General features: G+C 37.2%; 1 protein-coding gene across 1 annotated transcript; it reads left to right on the forward strand.

Annotated features, from left to right (window-relative positions):
* The first annotated feature begins 332 nt into the window (after positions 1 to 332).
* On the forward strand, positions 333 to 20,414 carry SEC22B (SEC22 homolog B, vesicle trafficking protein). Its single transcript, XM_008706351.2, has 5 exons — positions 333 to 561; positions 8,476 to 8,585; positions 11,513 to 11,673; positions 13,587 to 13,733; positions 18,470 to 20,414. Exons 1-5 carry the CDS (start codon positions 487 to 489, stop codon positions 18,622 to 18,624), a joined length of 648 nt encoding a protein of 215 aa, XP_008704573.1. The 5' UTR covers positions 333 to 486; the 3' UTR covers positions 18,625 to 20,414.
* The last annotated feature ends 809 nt before the right edge of the window (positions 20,415 to 21,223 follow it).

The raw sequence follows: 21,223 nt of genomic DNA on the forward strand, positions 1-21,223 counted from the left end.
TATATAAAACATATATAATATAAAATATGAAAATATATAGCTTGATTTTCGTTTTTTTCACATACTCTCCATCTATGCACCCATTCCATTAACTTCCACCACTCTTCCCAGCCCTCTCCCCAGGCTTAAAGTAGTGGGAACTAGAAAATTCTATTTTAGTTCGTAAGCCACAACCCTCAAGGGTCAAGGTTTCTTCGAAGCGCCTAATCCAGAAAAGCGGGCGGGGCCTTGGAAGCTTCCGAAGGTGGAAGGCGAGACCGCGGAACTAGTGTTCTGGTAGTTGTGGTTCTCGGTGGGAAGCCAATTCTGAGGACCGGTAGTGGAACGCTCCAAAGCTAGTTTCCGGCCACCTCAGCGGGAAGCGCAGACGCAAGCAGCTGGATCTTCGGGAACTAAGATAGAGGTGTAACTGTTGTCGCAGCAGAGGAAGTCAGGACAACGTCTACGGCCATCCCGGCCAGTATTGGGTCCCTGTAGCCTGTGAAGATGGTGTTGCTTACGATGATCGCCCGTGTGGCGGACGGGCTCCCGCTGGCCGCCTCGATGCAGGAGGACGAACAGGTGAGCTCGTAGATCCCCGCGACCCCAAGTCCCTGCCTGAGCTCCGCTGTCAGTACCGGATTTCTTCTTAGAACGCAGAAGACCCTTGCGACCTCCCGTGCACTCTCGACCCCTCTGAATTGCTCTTTTATCCTTTGGCAGTGGAGGGACGGCTGGTGAGAAGAAATCTTTCCTGACGGAGGAGGTATATTTTTGTCTTACGTGTTTCTCTGTGGAAAGACGCTCCAGCCTATATAGGGATAGTTTCAGCCGATTGTGATCACCCGGTGTTGTGTAACTCTTAGAGACTTTGTTAAAAATGGGAATTTCTAATTTTCTGCTGCTGTTAAGGCTGACTAACAGGTCCTGGGAAAAATCAGCTCCTAAGTTCTTCAACCTCTTCTATTGTGGCACTTGATCCTTGACCTATCTTGATGACATCTTTTGAAAGTGGGTGAGATAATATTGCCACATATAGACACCTGTTTGAAGTTCAGTACAGTACTTTCTTTCAAGGTTATATCCAATTCCCACCTCCTCCAATAAGCCCTACTAAATTTAAATTTCGACTGTTCAAATTATAACTCCTATGTTGTATTCCTGTAATGCCTTGTACTTTCATTTTACTGTTTTCCTTTGTCTTGCAATAATTTGAATTTTCTAGGAGGCAGTAGGCAGATCTTAATCATCTTTGTGTTTCTCATAGCTTTTACAGCAGCAGTTTTGTGCTAGCATAAGTGCTCAAAAGTGTATTGAATTGATGAAAAAACAACAACAGCCCCAAATATCTTGAAAAGAAGCTGCATTAGAATCGCAAGAGAAATTTCTGGTGTGAGACAGGTTTCTGGATCAAGGTGGGGCCGTCTCTGAAGAAGGGAGGCTGAGAATGAAAATTATGTAACTTAATTAAAGTGAACAATTTTATTTTACTTTCTCATACATCCTAAGTAGTTAAAAAAACAAAACGAAACTCAAGGCCTGAAAAAAGGATGAGTTCTAGAAAGAAATATTTTGCACATATCTCTTCTTAGGCTTTTCATTCGTATATTCTTGGAAAAAAAAAAAACCCTTATTGAACACATCAATTGTGTCAAGCATGGTGATAATACAGGAGGCTAGAGGACACAGTCCCTGCTTTCATGGAGCTTACAGTTAGTGGAAAAGCCAGAAAACTAATGAGCAATTATAATATAGGACAACTACTATAAAAGAGGAAGAAGGCTCTGTGGCTGTTTTACTTATGGAAAGGTAAAGATAAAAGGCTCTTTTACTTTATTCTTTTACCTTACAGAAAAGGTACCTAAGTTAGTTTTGGGAGACCAGGAAAAGTCTTCCCAGAAGAAATGACATCTAAGCTGACAGGACTGTCTAGTAATAAGGAAAGCTTCTATTTGGTTATATGTCTTTTTAGGTTTGACTTGGAAATATGTTTATTTTCACATTTAGGAGAATATTGATACAGATCATGAAGTCCAGGTAATGCTAAGTGAAATATTTTCTATTCATTGTACAAAACAAAGTCTAATCATTGGTACAAAATATGAAAAATACAGTGTGCCCTTAATTTTCAGTTGTGAAATACTTTTTTCCCAATTTGTTAAGAATTTTCGAGGACCACTCTACAGAAGGAGTGAAATTATTAAAATAAATGCAGGAACATGACTTGAACAAGGGAGATAGGGTGGGAAAATTCTCCTTGAAAGATATATATGTAGTTCAGGAAATTGTTTTCCCCAGGGATAAGTCCGGTGTGTTTATTGCATTGGATTTTAATGTGGGCAAAGAATACAAAATGAATTTGAAAGTCTACTTGATATTAGTAGCTCCTTACTCTGCCTTGATACTTTACTGAAAAAATAATTGATATATTATTGTGGGTTTTTTTTAAGATTTTATTTATTTGAGAGAGCATGTGGGTACACTCGCAAGTGGGGGGAGGGGCAGAAAGAAGAGTCCCAGGCCAACTCCATGTGGGGCTTGGGGCTCCATCCCACAACCCAAGATCACCACCCCAGCTGAAATCAAGAGCCAAAATCAAAAGAGTCGGTCGCTCGACTGACTGAACCACCCAGGTACCCCTATTGTGTGTTTCTTAATTTAATTCTGAATTAGGTGTTGGTCTACAAAGATGGGTTACTTTGTTAATTGATAAGGAAAGAAATTTTTCACAAAAGTATTTTTGAGAAGGCAATTCCATAGTTTTTTCCTTTAGGCATTTGGACTTTGAGGGCGCCTGGGTGGCTTAGCCCGTTAAGCATCTGCTTTTGGCTCAGCTCGTGGCCCTGGGGTCCTGGGATTGAGTCCTGCATTGAGCTCCCTGCTCTGTGGGGATCCTGCTTCTCCCTCTCCCTCTCTCTCTCTCTGTCTCTCATGAATAGATAAATAAAATCTTTAAAAAAATATTTGGACTTTGAATGGTAGAATCTTCCCTAAACTTTTAATGTCTGTAAAAATACGAATCCTAAATTCATTTTTATTTTGATCATAGTATACAGAACATTTATAGAATACCTACTACATGCCAAGCATTGTGCCAAAGCCTGTCAGGTATATGACTTCATTCAATCTTCATATCAATCATGTTAGGATAGTTAGTATTATTATTCCCATTTATAGATAGGAATCTCCCACCTTAGAGACGATAGGTTTTTTGTATGAGTCAGGTAGCTAATAAGTAGCATAATGGAATTTTTCATCAGTTTCTTAATGTCAGCACTGTTGATATTTTAGGTCAAATAATTCTTTGTTGTCGGAAATGATCTTGTGCATTGTAGGATGTCTACTAACATCCCTGGCCTCTACGTCTTCGATGGCAGTAACTACCATCACCACCCTCTAGTTGTATAATACTTCCAGACATTGCCAGGTGTGATTGGCAGAATCACCCCTGGTTAAGAACCACTGATTTTTAATCAATATCTCTCTGACTCTAGACCAGAGCCGTAGTGCCTAACTGGTACACTTTACTGCCTTGTTCTAAAACTTTTTAATAATGTATTTACTTCTTAGGAGTCCAGAGGTAACTTTTTAAGAAATAGATGTTTCAACCAAATAGTTTTTATAGTTAAGTACCTTAATTGTTCAGTCCAGATAATTCAATGTACTCTTTCAGTGTTTTACACTGATCACAGATATCATATGTTAGATGGTTACTAGGTGCTAGTCTTGTACAGACTGCGTTATTACTGGAGATGAACAGTTATTCAGATAATACAATGAAGATTAAAATTTTAAAAATGATTTAGGCAGAGTATCTCATGCACTGTTTCCTCTGTGCTCAACTAGAAGTGTCAGCGTAGGGTGGTAGGGAGATGAACTTTTCTCTTCAAACCTGGATTCTGATATTCTGTTTCCTTTCTTGTACCTCTCTGGTATGTTTCTCCCTTTTGGATGTTTGCAATTTCTTCATCTATCTTTCTATTCTACCTCAGAATGAAGGGCGTTCTCTCTTCTTTCATTTTGCCCCAGCTCTGTGGACTTGAAGGTGTTTGATCTAACCAAGGATTCAGTGGGGAGCATCAAAAAAGCAGATAATCGGTTGTCCATTTAAACTGCCACACTCCCCCAATTATTGAGGGTTCATTAGTCACCTTACTGTAATTGCTTTTAGAGGAAAATGGTTGGTTCTTGGTGCTTCTGGCCTTTGACCAGCTGAGTTCAACAGGAATTTAAAAATGATAAGAGCTTAGCTAAACATTCTTGTAAAGACGAAAGGTGGCATTTGATATAATTATTCAGCAGTCCTAGGTGGTAACAATAAAAAGTATTATAGTTATTTGGTAAATTTCTTCCCTGTACCTTTTATATTATATATGAAATCAAATCCTAAATATGCTATTGGATGACCTCAAATTAGTTTCAGGATTTGTCTAGACATTCACATCCAATTCATTATTGGATTGCTAACACATCTTTCCATTATACTGTATACAAAGTTTATCAAGTTTGTTCTAGATGAAGTGGAAAACAGAATGAGGACATCTAATCTGTTTTTAGGTAGTCTGGTGACTGTGGGCCCTTTGTTCCTTTAACCTTGAAAGCAAACTGAGGGTCTGTGTGTACAGTAGTGAATATGTTGTTTTGTAAGATCTAGATCAGAGCTGCCACACAGTTTCTTGAGCATTTCCTGTGAATTAGATTTAATATCAAATAGTAAGATCACCCAGAAGGTGGATCTGCTATCACCAAAACAATTTTAATTGTAGTGGTGGTACAGCATGCTTGGGAACAGGGACTCCAGAACTAGACTGCCTGGGTTCAGTTCTTGTCCCTCCCCTTACTGGCTCCTAGTCCATGTGCAAGTTTTACTTCTCATGCAGTAAAATGGGCATGATAGTTCTATAATAGTTCTAATCACCTCACAGGATAATTGTAAAGATTATTTAAGTTAAATTACGTAAAGTGTTTAGAGCAGTGGCTGGCAGGGGCACCTGTGTGGCTCAGTTGGTTAAGCGTCTGCCCTCGGCTCAGGTCATGATCCCAGTGTTCTGGGATCAAGCCCGCATCAGACTCCCTGCTCAGTGGAGAGGCTGCTTCTCCCATTCCCCTCTGCCTGCTGCTCCCTCTTCTTGTGCACACACTCACTCTGTCTGTCAAATAAATAAACAAAATCTTTAAAAAAAAAAAGTTTAAAATAAAAAAGAACAGTGGCTGGCAGAAAGTGAATGCTTTCATTTAACTTTATTAATTTAAGATTTATTAATTTAAGATTTTATTAAGATTTTTCTGAAAAATTTTCTGGTTTTATTTTGCATTTCTTAAAGTTTATATTAGAACTGTTCATATTTGTGGGTTACAAATATGCAATAAACAGAAATGGGTAAATGAATAATTTTCCATTATAAAACTAGTCTGTGCTTACTCTAGAAAATTCAGTAAATATGTATAATCCTAAGGACCAAAATGTTAAATAGTATTACCAAAATCTGTACTTACATTATACCCATTTTAATGTATAACCTTAATTGTGTGTGTGTATCAGATTAAACAATGGGTAATACTGTAAGACTGTTCACCTAATTTTTTTCACTTAGTGTATAGTGAGTATCTTCTCATATCATTAAAAGTATACATTTTAATGGCTGTATAGTATTCCACTATATAAATATACCATATGTTATTTAACCAATTTCCTGTTCTATTACTGAACATTTGTTTTTTACTTTTATAATGCATTTATAGTTTTTTTAAACATATGATATGTATGTATATTTTCAAAGATACAGAATTGTTAGATAAAACAATATGCAAAATTTTATATTTTCTAATACAAAGTGCAAAAATGATTATCAGGAAGATTGTGCCAGCATTGCGTTCTCAGTGATGGTGATGCTAATGAAACCGACACTGTAAAATGTTGGTTGGCGTGCCATAATCTCCGTGTAATCTCAGTGTTCTGCAGTGGCAGTCGATGCTATGTTCATGATAAATCCCTAAAACTGTAGCATGTTTTTGGACATAGTTTTCTTTCTTTTATTTATTTATTTATTTATTTATTTATTTATTTATTTATTTGACAGAGAGACAGCCAGAGAGAGAGGGAACACAAGCAGGGGGAGTGGGAGAGGGAGAAGCAGGGCTCCAGCAGAAGAGCCTGATGTGGGGCTCGATCTCATAACGCCGGGATCACGCCCTGAGCGAAAGGCAGACGCTTAACGACTGAGCCACCCAGGCGCCCCTGGACATAGTTTTCTGCAGTTGATACAGTTATTAGTCTTTTTCTCTTAGGTTGCAGTAATGTTTACAATACTTCTTATAAGGTCAAAGGATTTGTACCAGTCTGACAATTTTTTTGCCATTTTTTTCTTCAGCCGGTTCCTTTAAGGTGCTCACCTGCCTTTAGCTATCAAAAACAGTTTTACGTAACATCTGTGGTTGCAGTTACTTTTAAAATACCAATTTCTGAGTTCCACCTCTGAGATACTGATTTAATTGGTTTGGAGTGGGGGGAGATTGGGGTTGATTAGTTTTCGTACAACACCCAGGTGATTCTAGTGTAAAGCCAAGGTTGAAAAATCATTGATCAATGTTGATATTATTTCTTGGCACTTTAGTAACATTTCCAACTTTATTTGCATCCCCTTCTGTCTAATGTTGTGGGGTCAGATCTCTTCCAAGTGCCACATATATAATGGCATTGGTGAAGCAAACCATTCAAGTACCATTCAAATTTAGGAATGTAGGATATTATGCACTAGTTCAAAGCATGTAATAGTATTCACTCTCCTTTACTAGCTGACCAGTCATGAAAAAAAAATGCAATATGAATTAATATAATAATGTTACTGTATATTATAATGTTAATTATTGTAGTGTTGTTAATATATAAATATACACATGCATGCATACACATATATATGTTAATATAGAAAAATTTCTCAAGTGAAGAGTATTATAACAAGTCATTGCTGTAGGGGCAGTACTAAACAAGATAAATCTATAAATTGATACTTCTAGTGGTGTCTGCCTAACTCTCCTGGTTCATTTCATGCTTGTTTGCTTCCTTATTCATACTGAAATTTTCAGTTCATTTATTTTATTTTATTTTATTTTATTTTTACTTTACTTTATTTTACTTTATGTTAGATTTCATTTATTTGAGAGAGCTAGAGAGCACTAAGATGGCTGATCCTTTTAATGTACTGTTGGATCCTATTAGCTAGGAGCTTGTTGAGAATTTTGACATCCGTATTCATCAGGGATATCACAATAGCCAAACTGTGGATGGAGCTGAGATGCCCTTCAACAGATGAATGGATAAAGAAGATGTGGTCCATATATGCAAATGGAATATTACTCAGCCATCAGAAAGGATGATTACCCAACATTTGCATCAACATGGATAGAACCCGGAGGAGATTATGCTAAGTGAAATAAGTCAAGCAGAGAAAGACAATTATCATATGGTTTCACTTATTTGTGGAACTTAAGGAATAGCAGGGAGATCATTAAGAGAAGGAAAAGGAAAAGGAAGAGGGGAAAAACAGAGGGGGAGACAAACCATGAGAGAATATGGACTCCAGGAAACAAACTGAGGGTTTTGGTGGGGGGGAAATGGGCTAGCCCGGTGATGGGTATTAAGGAGGGCACATATTGCATGGAGCACTAGGTGTTATACGCAAACAACAGATCACGGAACACTACATCAAAAGCTAATGATGTACTGTATGGTGACTTAACATAACCTAATAATATAAAAAATAAAAATAAATGAAATGATCATATAGTTTTTATCCTTTTTCTTGTTGATGTGATGTATCATGTTGATTGATTTGCAAATATTGAACCACTCTTGCATCCCAGGAATAAATCCCACTTGATTGTGGTGAATGATTTTTTTAATGTATTGTTGGATTCAGTTTGTTAAAATTTTGTTGAGGATTTTTGCATCTGTGTTCATCAGAAATAGTGGGTCTTTTTAATGGTGTCTTTATCTCATTTTGGTACATGATAATGCTGGCCTCATAAAATGAATTGGAAGCTTTCCTTCCTCTTCTGTTTTTTGGAATACTTTGAGAAAAATAGGTATTTACTCTTTTTTAAAATTTTTTTATTATGTTATGTTAGTCACCATACAGTACATCAGTTTTTGATGTAGTGTTTCATGATTCATTGTTTGCGTATAACACCCAGTGCTCCATGCAATATGTGCCCTCCGTAATACCCATCACCCGCCCAGCCCAATCCCCCACCTCCCTCCCCTCTGAGGCCCTCAATTTGCTTCTTAGCAAATAATGTGATTTTCTTGAACAACTAGAGGTTTGATCTTCCTTTTTGCTCTAGAAGTAGGCCATTTTTCTTTTGTTAAAATGAATCTTACTAACCTTTAATGAAGGACCTTATTTACATAGTGTCCTCATAGTATGATGCTGCTCATTAATTGTGACAGTGTTTTTTGTGTGTGGAAAATTCTTAAATGAAGGTGTCTTCTTTCAGTCTGGCCGGGATCTTCAACAGTACCAGAGTCAGGCTAAGCAACTCTTTCGCAAGTTAAATGAACAGTCCCCTACTAGATGTACCTTGGAAGCTGGCGCCATGACTTTCCAGTGAGTATAATTCTATTTCTTTGTGATCATTTAAGTATGAGATACAGTGGATATAAGTAATACCTGATAAGAATGGTAACAATTTTTTAAAAATAAAGAAAAATTTAAAAATATAAACTCTTCATGGAAGTAACTTCCCTGGCTCCAGTTTTGCAAAACAGAAATCTTGGTTTGTTTATTCAGTTTGCATACAATAAATTAACCTGTTACCCTGTGTTTAATGAATGCTATAACCATCATGCAGAAATAGATAATTTTTTGGGGCGCCTGGGTGGTGCAGTCATTAAGCGGCACCCTTTGGCTCAGGACGTGATCCCCGCGTTCCGGGATCGAGTCCCACATCGGGCTCCTCCTCTGGGAGCCTGCTTCTTCCTCTCCCACTCCCACTGCTGTGTTCCCTCTCTCGCTGGCTGTCTCTCTGTCACAGAAATAAATAAAATCTTAAAAAAAAAAAAAGAAATAGATAATTTTTTGCTTTAGGAGCTTCTTAGAGCCAGATGTATGTAGATTAGTATTCTTGCTCAAACGTTTACTAACAACATAACCTTGAACAACTCACATATTTCTCTAGGCCTCCGTTTCCTCTATAAAATAGGGAAAATGGTCATAGTTTTGTGAGGATGATTTAAGAGCATCTCAGTCAGTGGCTATAGACAATGCATATAGCCGGGAGAGGAATCAAAAGGACTTTATTGGATTTCAAATTATTTACAAATAACTGGTATTAAATGTTTAATACATGTCAAGTTTGAGAGTGACAAAACAGGAAGGATTAAAAAAAAAAAGAGGACAAGAAGATCAAGGGAAAATAAAATAGGATTAGCTTAGTTCCTATTTTGGGAACTCAGAGGCTAAGATAATACAGACCTGGGAGGGACTTGCTGTGTTTACCTTGAAAGGGGAAAAAAAAGATCACCCATCAGAAACAAACAAGTATACAAACCAAAATTAAAACAAAACCCTGGTTTATTGGTTAAGAAAGTAGTGGATATTAAGTTTTATTTAAAAAATTTTTTTTAACTTGTAAATTTTATGTATGTATGTATTTATTTATTTATGTATTTATTTTTGGTGGGCAGCGAAGCAAGGTTTATTGAGTGATAGTAAAGTTCATTGAATGATAGAGTACAAAGCTCCCAAAGAGGAAGGGGACCCCAGAAGGTTGCCTGGATATTAAGTTTTATAAGGTATTAATTTGTGTAGTATATGAAATATTTTCTATAAATCCAATTTTCAACATCAAAAAAATATATAGGCACCTAATTATATATAGTATCTTTATCTCTACCATGGGTTAGGAGCAAAAAACCTAGGGAAGTTCTAGTGGAATTGAAATGTTTTTCTTCTGTATGGTTCCTTTAGGAACTTTATAATCTCTTCTCATCCATTATTTCCATCTAAGAGCTATTTATTAAAGATTATCCTTTGCCAAACCATATGTTAAGTTCTGCCTTTAATGTTTGTAGCTTTTATGAGCTTATCTTATTAGCAGAGAGAAACATATTCAGACAACTAAACTATGATACCTTAGGGCAAGAAATGCTATAATTTGGTTATAAATGAAATGCTTTGGGACTAGAGAGAGGGAAGCAATAAATTCCCATTTTTAGGGTATAAGTTTGAGGAAAAGGGGTAGAGAGAGGGGAGAATACAGAGAAATTTTATGAATAAAACTATAGTAGAATCGAGCATATGAAAATGAACAAGGTTTCTCCAGGTACATAAAAGAGTATTACAATTAGAAATATATATGTATATATAAGCAGAAGTCCATGAGGATGTAAAATAACTAAGTTTGGAGAACAGCATGATGGAATGCGGCCTACACCTGTTTTGGAGCCACAAGTATTATATCAAAGAGTGTGATTTTATTTTATAGGTATTAGGGAACCCTGAGAGTCTTTAAGCAGGGTAATATGGTCATATTTACTCTTTAGGAATAAAACTGGAAGTTTAGAAGATGGTCTAGATTGAAGGCAAGGAGAGCAGCTGATTCAGATGCCCAAGCAAGAGAGTATCATCATCATTATCATCATCATCATTATCATCACAAGGGGCCTGAGAGATCATATGATATACTGTAAACTGCTCTGTGGAGTCCTAGGGTGCATTAGGAGCCATGTAGTAAGGGTAGGGATAGGGGTATATATAATGCTTTGTGCCCTTATACTCCTACTTAAACTAATGACCTTGTGATTTTATTTGATGTACATATTGGTCTTCTGAATATAATTATTGCTGAAATAAAGAGTACTGTGGCTAAGAAGACATTTGGAAATCACTGAGTAACCTAACCTCTTTCTAAGACATCTCAGACACGTAGTCATATAGCTCCTTCCAGAGTGCCAGGGAGCTAAGAGGAAGATAGTTCTGTTATTGGATACTGGATAGTTGATACGGAGTTCTGTCCTGGGAATTAGGGAATATTATTTGTCCTAAGGTCATTATCTGTATCTGGTAAACGTTGTGGCATTAACTTCCAACTTCTAGGTATCCACAGAAATTTCCAGTCCACTCTTCTTCTTATAACTGGAAGGAGTTTAAATATATGTATACTTGTTTCCATATATAATCAGAAGGTAGATGGAGTCACAACTCTGAGTTTTCAAGAAAAAGTCTTAGGTATTAAGATATTTTAGCTGAATTATATAATAAATAAACAATTATAATAAACATGTTTAAATATTCCTTTTGGAATATAATTCTAATAATGGGATGATGTTTGCTTTCTGATACCAAAGATTTGTGGTTTGAAATTGATTTTCTGATTTAGCTAGACTCAAAGGCTAGAATATTTTCAAAAGTTTGTAAGGCACCGAGAGTCTGCTTCAAGTTGTTGGGTGTATTGTTATTCTACAGACAACTTTTTCTTGTTGTTTTTCTGTTGTGTTTTTTTTTTGTTTTTTGTTTTTTTTTTGTCTCTCCAGCTACATTATTGAGCAGGGAGTTTGTTATTTGGTTTTGTGTGAAGCTGCCTTCCCTAAGAAATTGGCTTTTGCCTACCTAGAAGATTTGCACTCAGAGTTTGATGAACAGCATGGGAAGAAGGTGCCCACTGTGTCTAGGCCCTATTCCTTTATTGAGTTTGGTAAGTTTTTTGCCCTTCATCTCTATATCAAGAGAGCAAACAATATGGAGAAGCTGTTTGTTACATTGATAATAATTTTGACACTTTTTTTCTGATGTTTACTTACTGAAGTTTTGAATTCTGTCTCTTCCATCTCTTTTTGTCCTTCTGAATGAATGAGACTTCTTATAAGTAATTTTCTCTGGTCTTTTGATCTTTTTCTTAGAACTTGTTGCCCTTTGCCCTTTTTTGTGATTTGGTTTGATTCGTCATCAGAACTGTGCCCAAAGATCTACTTGACTGGTATATAGTAGCTGAGTTCTCCCCGCCCCCAGTAAGGTTCATTTTCTGGAGATCAGAATTTGGAAATCAGAAAGAAGGTATTTTGTTTCTTTCAGATCCTCTAATTAAAAAAAAAAAATACTGGAAGAGGTATGATGGGGGGGAATAACATTTATTATATGCATAAATAGTGAGTATGGGTGTCCATGTACATTAATTACAGAAAGATTCATCACCAGTAAAGTATCTGATGGCAGTAAATCAAAGGAAATGTTTTGGGTACCCTAAGTAGAAGAAGTACGAGTAAGTATGATTAGGCGACATTACTGATATTTTTAGTTAAAAAAGAAATTGGTTTTACTGTTTCCGAATTTCTGAAGTGTTTCCAGTTTGCTAGATAAATGGTCGTCTTACTTTTTAGAAATAAAGAAAATTCAGCAAAACATTCTACTGTTTCATAACTATAAACTCTGCAAGTGCTAATTTTTATAACGTCTGGTTTTTCAAATTTTGTTTTGAAGATAATAAAGGTCCAGTAAACCCAAGAAAAAAATAAGACTGCTGTATCAAGGTCACACGGGAAATACTTGGTACACTTGAATTAACTTAAAGGCTTATATACAAAGATGAATGGGTTATAGGTGAACCACAAAGTACAGTAACCTGAGATCAGTAACATAGTAATTGTTTTCATCCCTAGGCCTGAAGGGATAAGAGAAAGCATCAGTTTCTGGAACTGCAAAGGAGAAAATTTATAGAGAAGACCAACTTGAGAGGAGCAGTAACTCTGGTTGGAGGGATACTGCCAGGCTAGGGTGACTTCTCAGGGAGAGGTTGGGAATAAATACTCTAACATCACTGTCTACTCTCATGCCTTACCCTTGGAGTTCCCACATTGGCTGAACCTAACTGGAAGCTCCAGGGTAAGGAACCCACAATGTAGTCCATGCAGGTCAGCTTCCCGGGGCAAAAAGCATGGTGCACAAAGGTGGAGAGGAGGTCTAAAGAGGCAAATGAGAGGTATCCAGCTCATATAACTTACGATTTTTGCCAAAAGTTGAAAATATGGTCTTTAATAATAAGTCATTCTTTTTACAGTTTTGAGAAATACAGACATGGGCTAACCATGAATAAGACTGCACTTTTATAGTGGGATTTTGCTTTATCTGAAGTTTAAGAACAGAGTGAAATTAGGAATATATGTTAAAGAAAATATTTTAAAACAATGTTTTTCCCCATTCCCCCTAAGAGAGAGAATAACTCTTGCCATGTTAACCTGTAGTGATGCTAGATTGTTGCCAGGATCCTTTTCAGGGAATATAAAGAATTAAGTAGTGAAACCCCAAGGATCCTTGGAACATGTTTTGAAAGTCTCTCCTTTCAGGAAAGGCTTACTGCAGTGGTTCTTAATTTCTCTAAGGACCCTGAGAGCAAAGACTTCTCATTTGGAGGTGTGTAGAGGACATTTCTCTTGAATGGTCATCTGTCTACATTTTACAAATGAAGAAATCAAAACTCAAATTTTGATGCTCTCTCAAGAGCTTGCTTAGTCATGGACAGTTGCTGATCCAGGGCTAAACTCAAAACTTCCTATTCCCTACAGTACTTCGATGGACAAAGTTGCTCATGGTCACTTTTCTTCATTATCCTAGACACCTACATTCAGAAAACCAAGAAGCTCTACATCGACAGCCGTGCTCGGAGGAACCTAGGCTCCATCAACACTGAATTGCAAGATGTGCAGAGGATCATGGTGGCCAATATCGAAGAAGTGCTGCAACGGGGAGAAGCACTCTCAGGTATGTAAAGCATTAAGCGTCTTACAAGCAAGGGTAGCTTATTTTGGGGTGTTTTTTTTTTTTTTTTGCTGTCAGATTCTGTCTAGCACTGTTAAGAATTCACCTCTTAGAGATAGATTACATTACAAAACTTCCAATATAATGGTTTTTTTTTCCTAGCATGATTAGTTTTTGTTGAGTTGGAATGGTGTGAAGATTTCATTCCATATCAGAAGCAATTACTGCTTCCAAGATATTTACAACATTAAGTAAATATTTACAGAAACACTTACATAAGTTAAGGGAAATGAAAAGAAGAATGAGAGGAAATTGTCAAAGATTTATTGCCGTGGTTTCCTGACTAGCCACTCTGGGAGACTTTGTTGCTGCCAGATCAAATGTCATAAATGCCATTTTTATCAAGGCATTCCTCTGCTGAAAAACTTAAAATCTGTAACTACAAGATAAGATCTAGTCTGGTTTCAACTTACTTTTCCTTCTTACCACATGCTTGTAATGTGCAAGGCATTGTGTTCTCTGTAATGGAAGATAAGGAGATTGTAAACTTCTTTCATGCTCTCTAGTTCACAGACGTCAGCCAGGTCAGCTTCTTCACCATCCCGGACCTGTTCTTTTAAGATCCAGACAAGAACTACCTCCTCAAAGAAGTCTTCCTTTAGTCTAATAGCCCACATCACATTAATCTTCTTTTGTCCTTTAAACTCTTAAGACACTTAGCTATGTAACGTTTTTTAAGCACATAATGGGTATGTGTTCATGTATGTGTACCTGCGTACTTACCTAATTTGCCTTAAAATATACTTATTTACTTAATGTTTAAATGTTACCTAAGTGTTTAATGTACTCTTTAAATGTAGTATTTATGTATTTCATATCTATTTCATATACTTGTTTTATTTCTGTCACAGTAATGATCACAAATAGATGCCTTAATGAGTATTTCATGAACTCAGCCTTGTGACATTATCATGAGTAAATGCGTTTTCCTTCATTAGGGACTGCAGATCGTAACCTTTATGTTAGTAGTCAGCAGTTGTTCCAGCATATAGCTTCACACTCTTTAAACATCAAATTTTGGATGAGTTGAGTCTGTAAATTTTCATCATAACAGCCTTACTGTTTCTACCTGGGATAAAATAGATCAGAACAGGAACTTTTCTTAAATCTAAAATTTATATATTGTTAGTTTATCAAAAGTGTAAAAAGATTCTCTTCTAGTGCTTTGCTGGTTACTACAAAGCTGATGTGCTGATTGGAAAAAGAAGACAGTTGACCTTTGAACAGTGTGAGGGTCAGGGGCTCCACATATAACTTTTGACTTCCCGAAAACTTAACTACTAATAGCCAAGTGTTGACCTTTAGTATAAACAGTCAATTAACATGTTATTTTGTATGTTACACATATTATATACTGTATTCTTAACAATAAAACAAGTTAGAGAAAAGAAAATGTTACTAAAATCATAAGGAAGAGAAAATACATCTACAGTATTCTATGAAAAAATCTGTGTATAAGCGGAATGCACACAGTTCAAACCCATGTTGTTTAAGGGTCACCTGTACGTTTCTAATCTTAATAACTTCATCTAATTGGGAAGATAAGAACAAGGTCATTGTCACAGAGTAATTTATAGATAGTATAAGGGAAAAGACATCAGTTGGACACTTTGTGTTAGGCAGTATGGTAGGGGGACTTTTTTTCTTTCTTTACTTTCTAAGATTTTATTCATTATTTGTCAGAGACAGAGAGCAGAAGCAGGGGGAGCGGCAGGCAGAGGGAGGAGCAGGCTCCCCGCTGTGCAAGGAGCCCGATGCAGGATTCGATCCCAGGACCCCAGGGTCTTGACCTGAGCCAAATGCAGACGCTTAACCACCTGAGCCACCCAGGCGTCCCATGGGACTTCATTTTTTTAAAGATTTAATTTATTTGAGACAGAAAGAGAAAGAGAGTGAGAGCATGAGCTGGGGGAGGGGCAGACAGAGAGGGGGAGAGAGAATCTCAAGCAGATGCCACACTGAGCACAGAGCCTGATGTGGGGCACGATCCCACGACCCTGAGATCATGACCTGAGCCAAAAATCAAGAGTCCGATGCTTAACCCACTGAGCCACCCAGGCACCTCAAGGGGACATATATACATCTTACTTATGCTTTAGAGTAATCCCTTGTGAGTTGGGTGGTGTCAAACCAGTTTTACAGATAAAGAAGCAGACTCAGAAAAGTTAGGTAGCTTGCTTTTAGTCACACTGCTAGTGCCTGGCAGAATTCATTGGCTTCTGCAGGTCCTTGTCCATCTTCAGTGTGTGATAGTTTTAAACAGATATATGAACAATAAGAGCTGTAAAATATAGCAGGAAGTAGATAATGTGAAGTGAACAGGGAAGATTTCTTGAATTTGGATAGATCAGGAAGAAATGAAGAGTGGTATTTTAAGAGGGAGGAAGAAAAGCTTATCTGAATAGAGCATATCTGAAGGATAGTGATAAGATTAGCCTACCTCAAAAAATGTTTTCTTCCTCTTTAAGCTTCTTCATAATAAGAATCCATCTTTTATGCCTTCTTTCTCTTTCTAATTTTTTAAAAAGATTTATTAGTTTATTTGAGAGAGGGAGAGAGAGGGCACGTGATGGGAAGGGGCAGAGGGAGAGGGAAAGAGAGTCCCCAGTGGACTCTGTGCTGAGCGCAGAGCCTGTTGCGGGGCTTGATCCCAGGACCCTGAGATCACGACCTGAGCTGAGACCAAGAGTTGGTCCCCAATCAACTGCGCCGCCCAGGTACCCCTCTAAGTGAGTGAGCAGGGAGGAGGGACAGAGGGAGAGAGAGTCTTAAGAGATTCCCCACTGAGCACAGAGCCCAACGTGGGGCTTGATCTCACGACCCTGAGATCACGACCTGAGTCGAACAAAGAGTTGGACACCTAACTGCCTCTACCACTCAGGCACCCCTCTGTCTAATTTTTAGTTTTAGAGCTAGCCTGTCTTGCATTTAAGACCTAAGAGTAGTTCCTATGGGTTCTTTCAGCAATATGAAAGTACGCCCGTTTTTACTGCCTAAAATAGCTGTTTAAGCCATGGGTTTTGTTTTTTCATTCAGAGGTGTCATCCTATTAGACTGTAAGTTCCACTGCCTAAAATAGCTGTTTAAGCCATGGGTTTTGTTTTTTCATTCAGAGGTGTCATCCTATTAGACTGTAAGTTCCCCCAAATAGAGGGGTTGTGTATGTTGTGATCATCATTGTATCTTTTGGCACTTTGCTTTGTGCCTATAACATAAATATATGCTCAGTGACTTCTCCCAGTAGTGGCTTTGTCTTTACTATATCATGTATTTCCAAAAGTTTCTATGTAAAGGAATTCTCTTAACTATTGCTTATTTCATATGACCTAATATTTGTTCTGCTGCCCAGTTATTCTCAGCAGATTTAGATTCATTTAGCAAATATTTATTTTTTGATCCCTGACTATTGCCAGACTCTGTTCTGGGCATTGGGGATGTAGCAATAGACATAGCAGTTAAAAACCTCTATCCAATGGAGTGTCCATTTTAGTAGACTGGCTGGAAAGATTCCGTACAGCATTGTCATGGTTATTTCTCATCTCCTAACTTTTCTTATGTGACTAAGTGTTTTTCTTACAGGACAAATTGCTAATTTAGAAGCGGCTGTCATTCTTTTGTCGTTAAGTAATGCCACATTTCTCAATCAATTCAGTCTCTTATTAAGCAACTCCAAATATTCCAGAAGTATTTAAGGAAGAACAGATTCATATTGCAAAATAGTTTTTTTCAAAAATTTAAAGAAGCAAAATGATCAGAATTCATTTATGTCACACTGAGAATGTGTTTTTATTATTAAAATATGTCATGTATTTTAGTCCATTCTAGCTTGTATCCCTTTGGTTGCTTCTCTAAGTGCTCAGTTAACAGTTACAGAAGGCAGTGACATTACAAATGTCCTTTTAGAATAACAAAACTTTACAAAAGTTCATTTAGTAGGTATTGGTGTTTTTCCAGCACTTGTGATTATATTTTAGTTACAAGACAACTTTCCTGTGTCTGTTGAAATATAATTTCTGGTAGCATCGTAATGATTTTTACCACGTGGTAAATTTGGGAATTTGGTAGCAGTCTCCATTAAGATATAGCTCAGTACTCTGTTTCTGAGTCATTGAATTTTCTGTTTGCCTGAGCCTTATCTTTCATGGATTATCATTTTTCAAGATATGAGAGAATATAGTTTAGACCATTAAATGATGATGAAGGTGATTATTATCAACTAACACTTCTCAAAGGCTTATCATATGCGAAGATTGTGTTCACTTTACAGGCATTCTTATGTACCTATAATCCTGTGGTACAGTAGTGTTATTATCCTCATTTTATAGATGATGAAACTGGGTCTTAGTAGAAACTGAGTGAATTGGCCAATGTCACATGGCTGGTGCAGCTGAGATTTGAACCAGACTCTGAGACCAGAGCCAGCACTCTTAATCACCTCACAGTACAGCCTCAAGAATTTGAACATAATTTAATCTGGTAACTTTAAAATTCAGTGTAGATTTTGCTTCAGGATCATGGGTTAATCAGTGTATGCAACCTAACCCTTAAAATAAAAATGATAGTTTAAGCTTCATGGTTGTTTGATATGGTCCCACTTATTTATGTTATTTTTATGCTTAATACATTAGACAGACTACTTCAGGGACTAATTACTGTTTTCCTTTTTTCCTCTTTGACAGCGTTGGATTCAAAGGCTAACAATCTGTCCAGTCTGTCCAAGAAATACCGCCAGGACGCGAAGTACTTGAACATGCGTTCCACTTATGCCAAACTTGCAGCAGTCGCTGTATTTTTCATCATGTTAATAGTGTATGTGCGATTCTGGTGGCTGTGAAGTAGTGAATCCAGTCACTGGCATGGGTGAACCTAGAGCCCGGCAGGTGTATGTTTTCAGGAAGCTGAGCTCACAGAGATGTGTATTAGAATTCCAAGTGGAACTTCTGCCTCTAAAGACCTTGCAAGGAAAGACATGTCCTGAAAATGAAATGTTACACCTCATTTAATGAAGCTTACCCCTTTGTAGAAAGTCTCTTTTGGGGGCAGAGGCTTTCTCTGGGTGCTAAGCTGTATACGTTAGGGAACAGTAGATTGTTTTATTTTGTTTTTTTCCCTCCCAGTGTTTTTACATTTTTAAAACAGCACTGAGTGGGGCATTTTCTTTCTCTAATGGAGCCATCAGTGAGATCTGGCTTAGCCAACCTGTGCTAGCAACAGTCTGAAATTCCTTCAGAAAAGGCAGCCTGGTGGGAAGTTTTTTGACTCTAATCAACATTCCTTTTGTTGGTGACATTTGTGATTTTCAGTTTTTGATGGCCTTGTAAACAAGACTCCACTATGTGAAGGTTAATTGCTGTGCTGCAAAGATCTTGTCTGTTGGCCCCTGTAGGAAGTTAACCTTTGTTGTTTTCCTTTTATGACATTTTGCTTATTGCACAACTGCTTTAGGGTTAAATGAATTATATTAAGATGCCTTGAAATTATATTATAGCACTCCTTGATTAAGAAGCTAAAGTGTTTTTTGTCATTTACTCCTTAAAAGACTTAAACTTAGTTTGGGACATTCTTAATTTTATCTTTCAGCATCTGGTTTGTATTAATAGAAGAGTAAGTACAGCATACACGTAGCCAGAGTCCCCTGACTTAATGGGAAGAAAAGGCCCAGCCTGTCACTACAGCTTTATCCTGCCCCTTCTTACTTTCTCCACTGTAGTTTTCCCCACTCTCTTTTCCTCCTGCTGACATTTTAAAAATTCCTCTGCGTCCAGTAGTTTCATGTCCATAAGCATCCTCTCAGGATATTCTCAAATTTCAAAATGGAAAATGTTTAGCCGTGTTGTTAGATTTCAATTTTTATAGAGCAACTACTCAAACTACTAAATATATATATCTGAGAAAGCCTCTGAGAACACCTCGTATCTGCTTCAGTTTATGTAAATTCTCTGAGAATGTTCTAGAGATAGATAACTCATTTAAGTGGCTTCTATTAACAAATAAAAGTACCTGTGATTTTTCCCTTTTTTGCTCAGGGATGATGGGGATTTCCTTTACCTTCTGAGGTAGAATTTTTTAAATGGGGAAAATAGACCTTTTAAATATGATCACAAGGGTCTACAGTATAACCTAGAATTTACACATACTGCAAATATTTCTTTAAGTCATACAGGAAAATGAGCCAACTTCTTACTTCTTAGTATCTTTGGAGAGAACTTTAACTAGTAAACAATTTTATAACTAAGGGATCATCAAAGCTACTGTCCTGATTCCTGATAGAGAAAAAAAATCCGATTTCCTTATAACAAAGCAAGAAGAAATGGCTTATTTTGTTCCTGATAATTTACAGAACTAGAATACATTTTTTTTTCTTTCCATTTTGGATCTAAGTCTGCCAATTGGAGTATGTGCATGAAATACGAAGTTACTTTTTATAGAGAATAAGTGCTTTTAAGTCCCTACAAGGCTTGTCCCTAGAGTAATGATGTTGGTAGTAAAAGCCCAAAAGTCTGAAAACCTTAGTGGTACCATAGCATTTGGTTCTTCTGTAGGAGTGGAGAGTGGCAGCTCGTTGTTGAGAGTTGCATGTAGCAACCAAGTGGCCAGCAATGAAATAAATACTTCTAGAATGTTCCTTAAGTGTGAAGTTTTGTTATCTAGTTATTTTATGTACACATAGCTTTCTGGGTACATTTCTACCAAACTCATTGGGTTAATTAAAAAATTAGAATGGAGGCAGAATGATGAAGAAAGGAATGAGAAAGTGATTTCCTGTTATGACGGTAGAAAAATGAGAACAAGAGAGTCATGTTGTGGCTCCTGCTTCTGTTCTTTATTGGAGGTAGTGGGAAGATCCAACCAGATGAAATGATCCGCAACCAACAGGCATCTAAAATAGAATGTGATAAATACTGTCTAGTGTTATTGGGGGCACATTAAGAAAGGACACCTAATTTACTTTGGGAAGGAGTGCGGTAAGAGAAGGAGAATGAGGTATTCTAGACAGAGTCAATAGTTTGGCAATATCATGTTAGGAATGGTAATTAGCTTGGTTCAACTTAACTCATTGGGTAAGTTTGGGCAGTTGAGGCTTGAGGAAGAGGAACCAGACTGGTAAGTTGTAATAAAAAGACTTGTCCACCACGCTAAGGAGGGTAGACCACACTAATGTCAGTGGTAAGAGATGGCATCAGATTTATGGTTTCAAATGCTCATTATGGCTAAAGTATAAAAGATGTATTAGGGATAAGCCTGAAAGTAGGGAGATGAAACTGAGGAGCCATCAAAGGTAGAATGAGGTTAGGAGGTAGGTTTCCAATGATTTCCAAGAAAAGAGTCCAGGTACCAAGTAACTAATATTGACCTAATGTTGTCTTTGGAGCTTATATCTCACATTCACAAGTTGAAGTAAGTACTGTTTACACCATGTGGATGAAGAAACT

Source organism: Ursus maritimus, unplaced genomic scaffold, assembly GCF_017311325.1.
Source record: "Ursus maritimus isolate PB19 unplaced genomic scaffold, ASM1731132v1 scaffold_12, whole genome shotgun sequence".
Lineage (NCBI taxonomy): Eukaryota > Metazoa > Chordata > Mammalia > Carnivora > Ursidae > Ursus > Ursus maritimus.

Bases quoted from the DNA above. Each gene is read 5' to 3' on its own strand.
- SEC22B (XM_008706351.2), top strand. From the start codon at position 487: ATGGTGTTGCTTACGATGATCGCCCGTGTGGCGGACGGGCTCCCGCTG. The intron at 562-8,475 runs GTGAGCTCGTAG...GTCTTCTTTCAG, and splicing joins CGATGCAGGAGGACGAACAG to TCTGGCCGGGATCTTCAACA. The intron at 8,586-11,512 runs GTGAGTATAATT...TTGTCTCTCCAG, and splicing joins GCTGGCGCCATGACTTTCCA to CTACATTATTGAGCAGGGAG.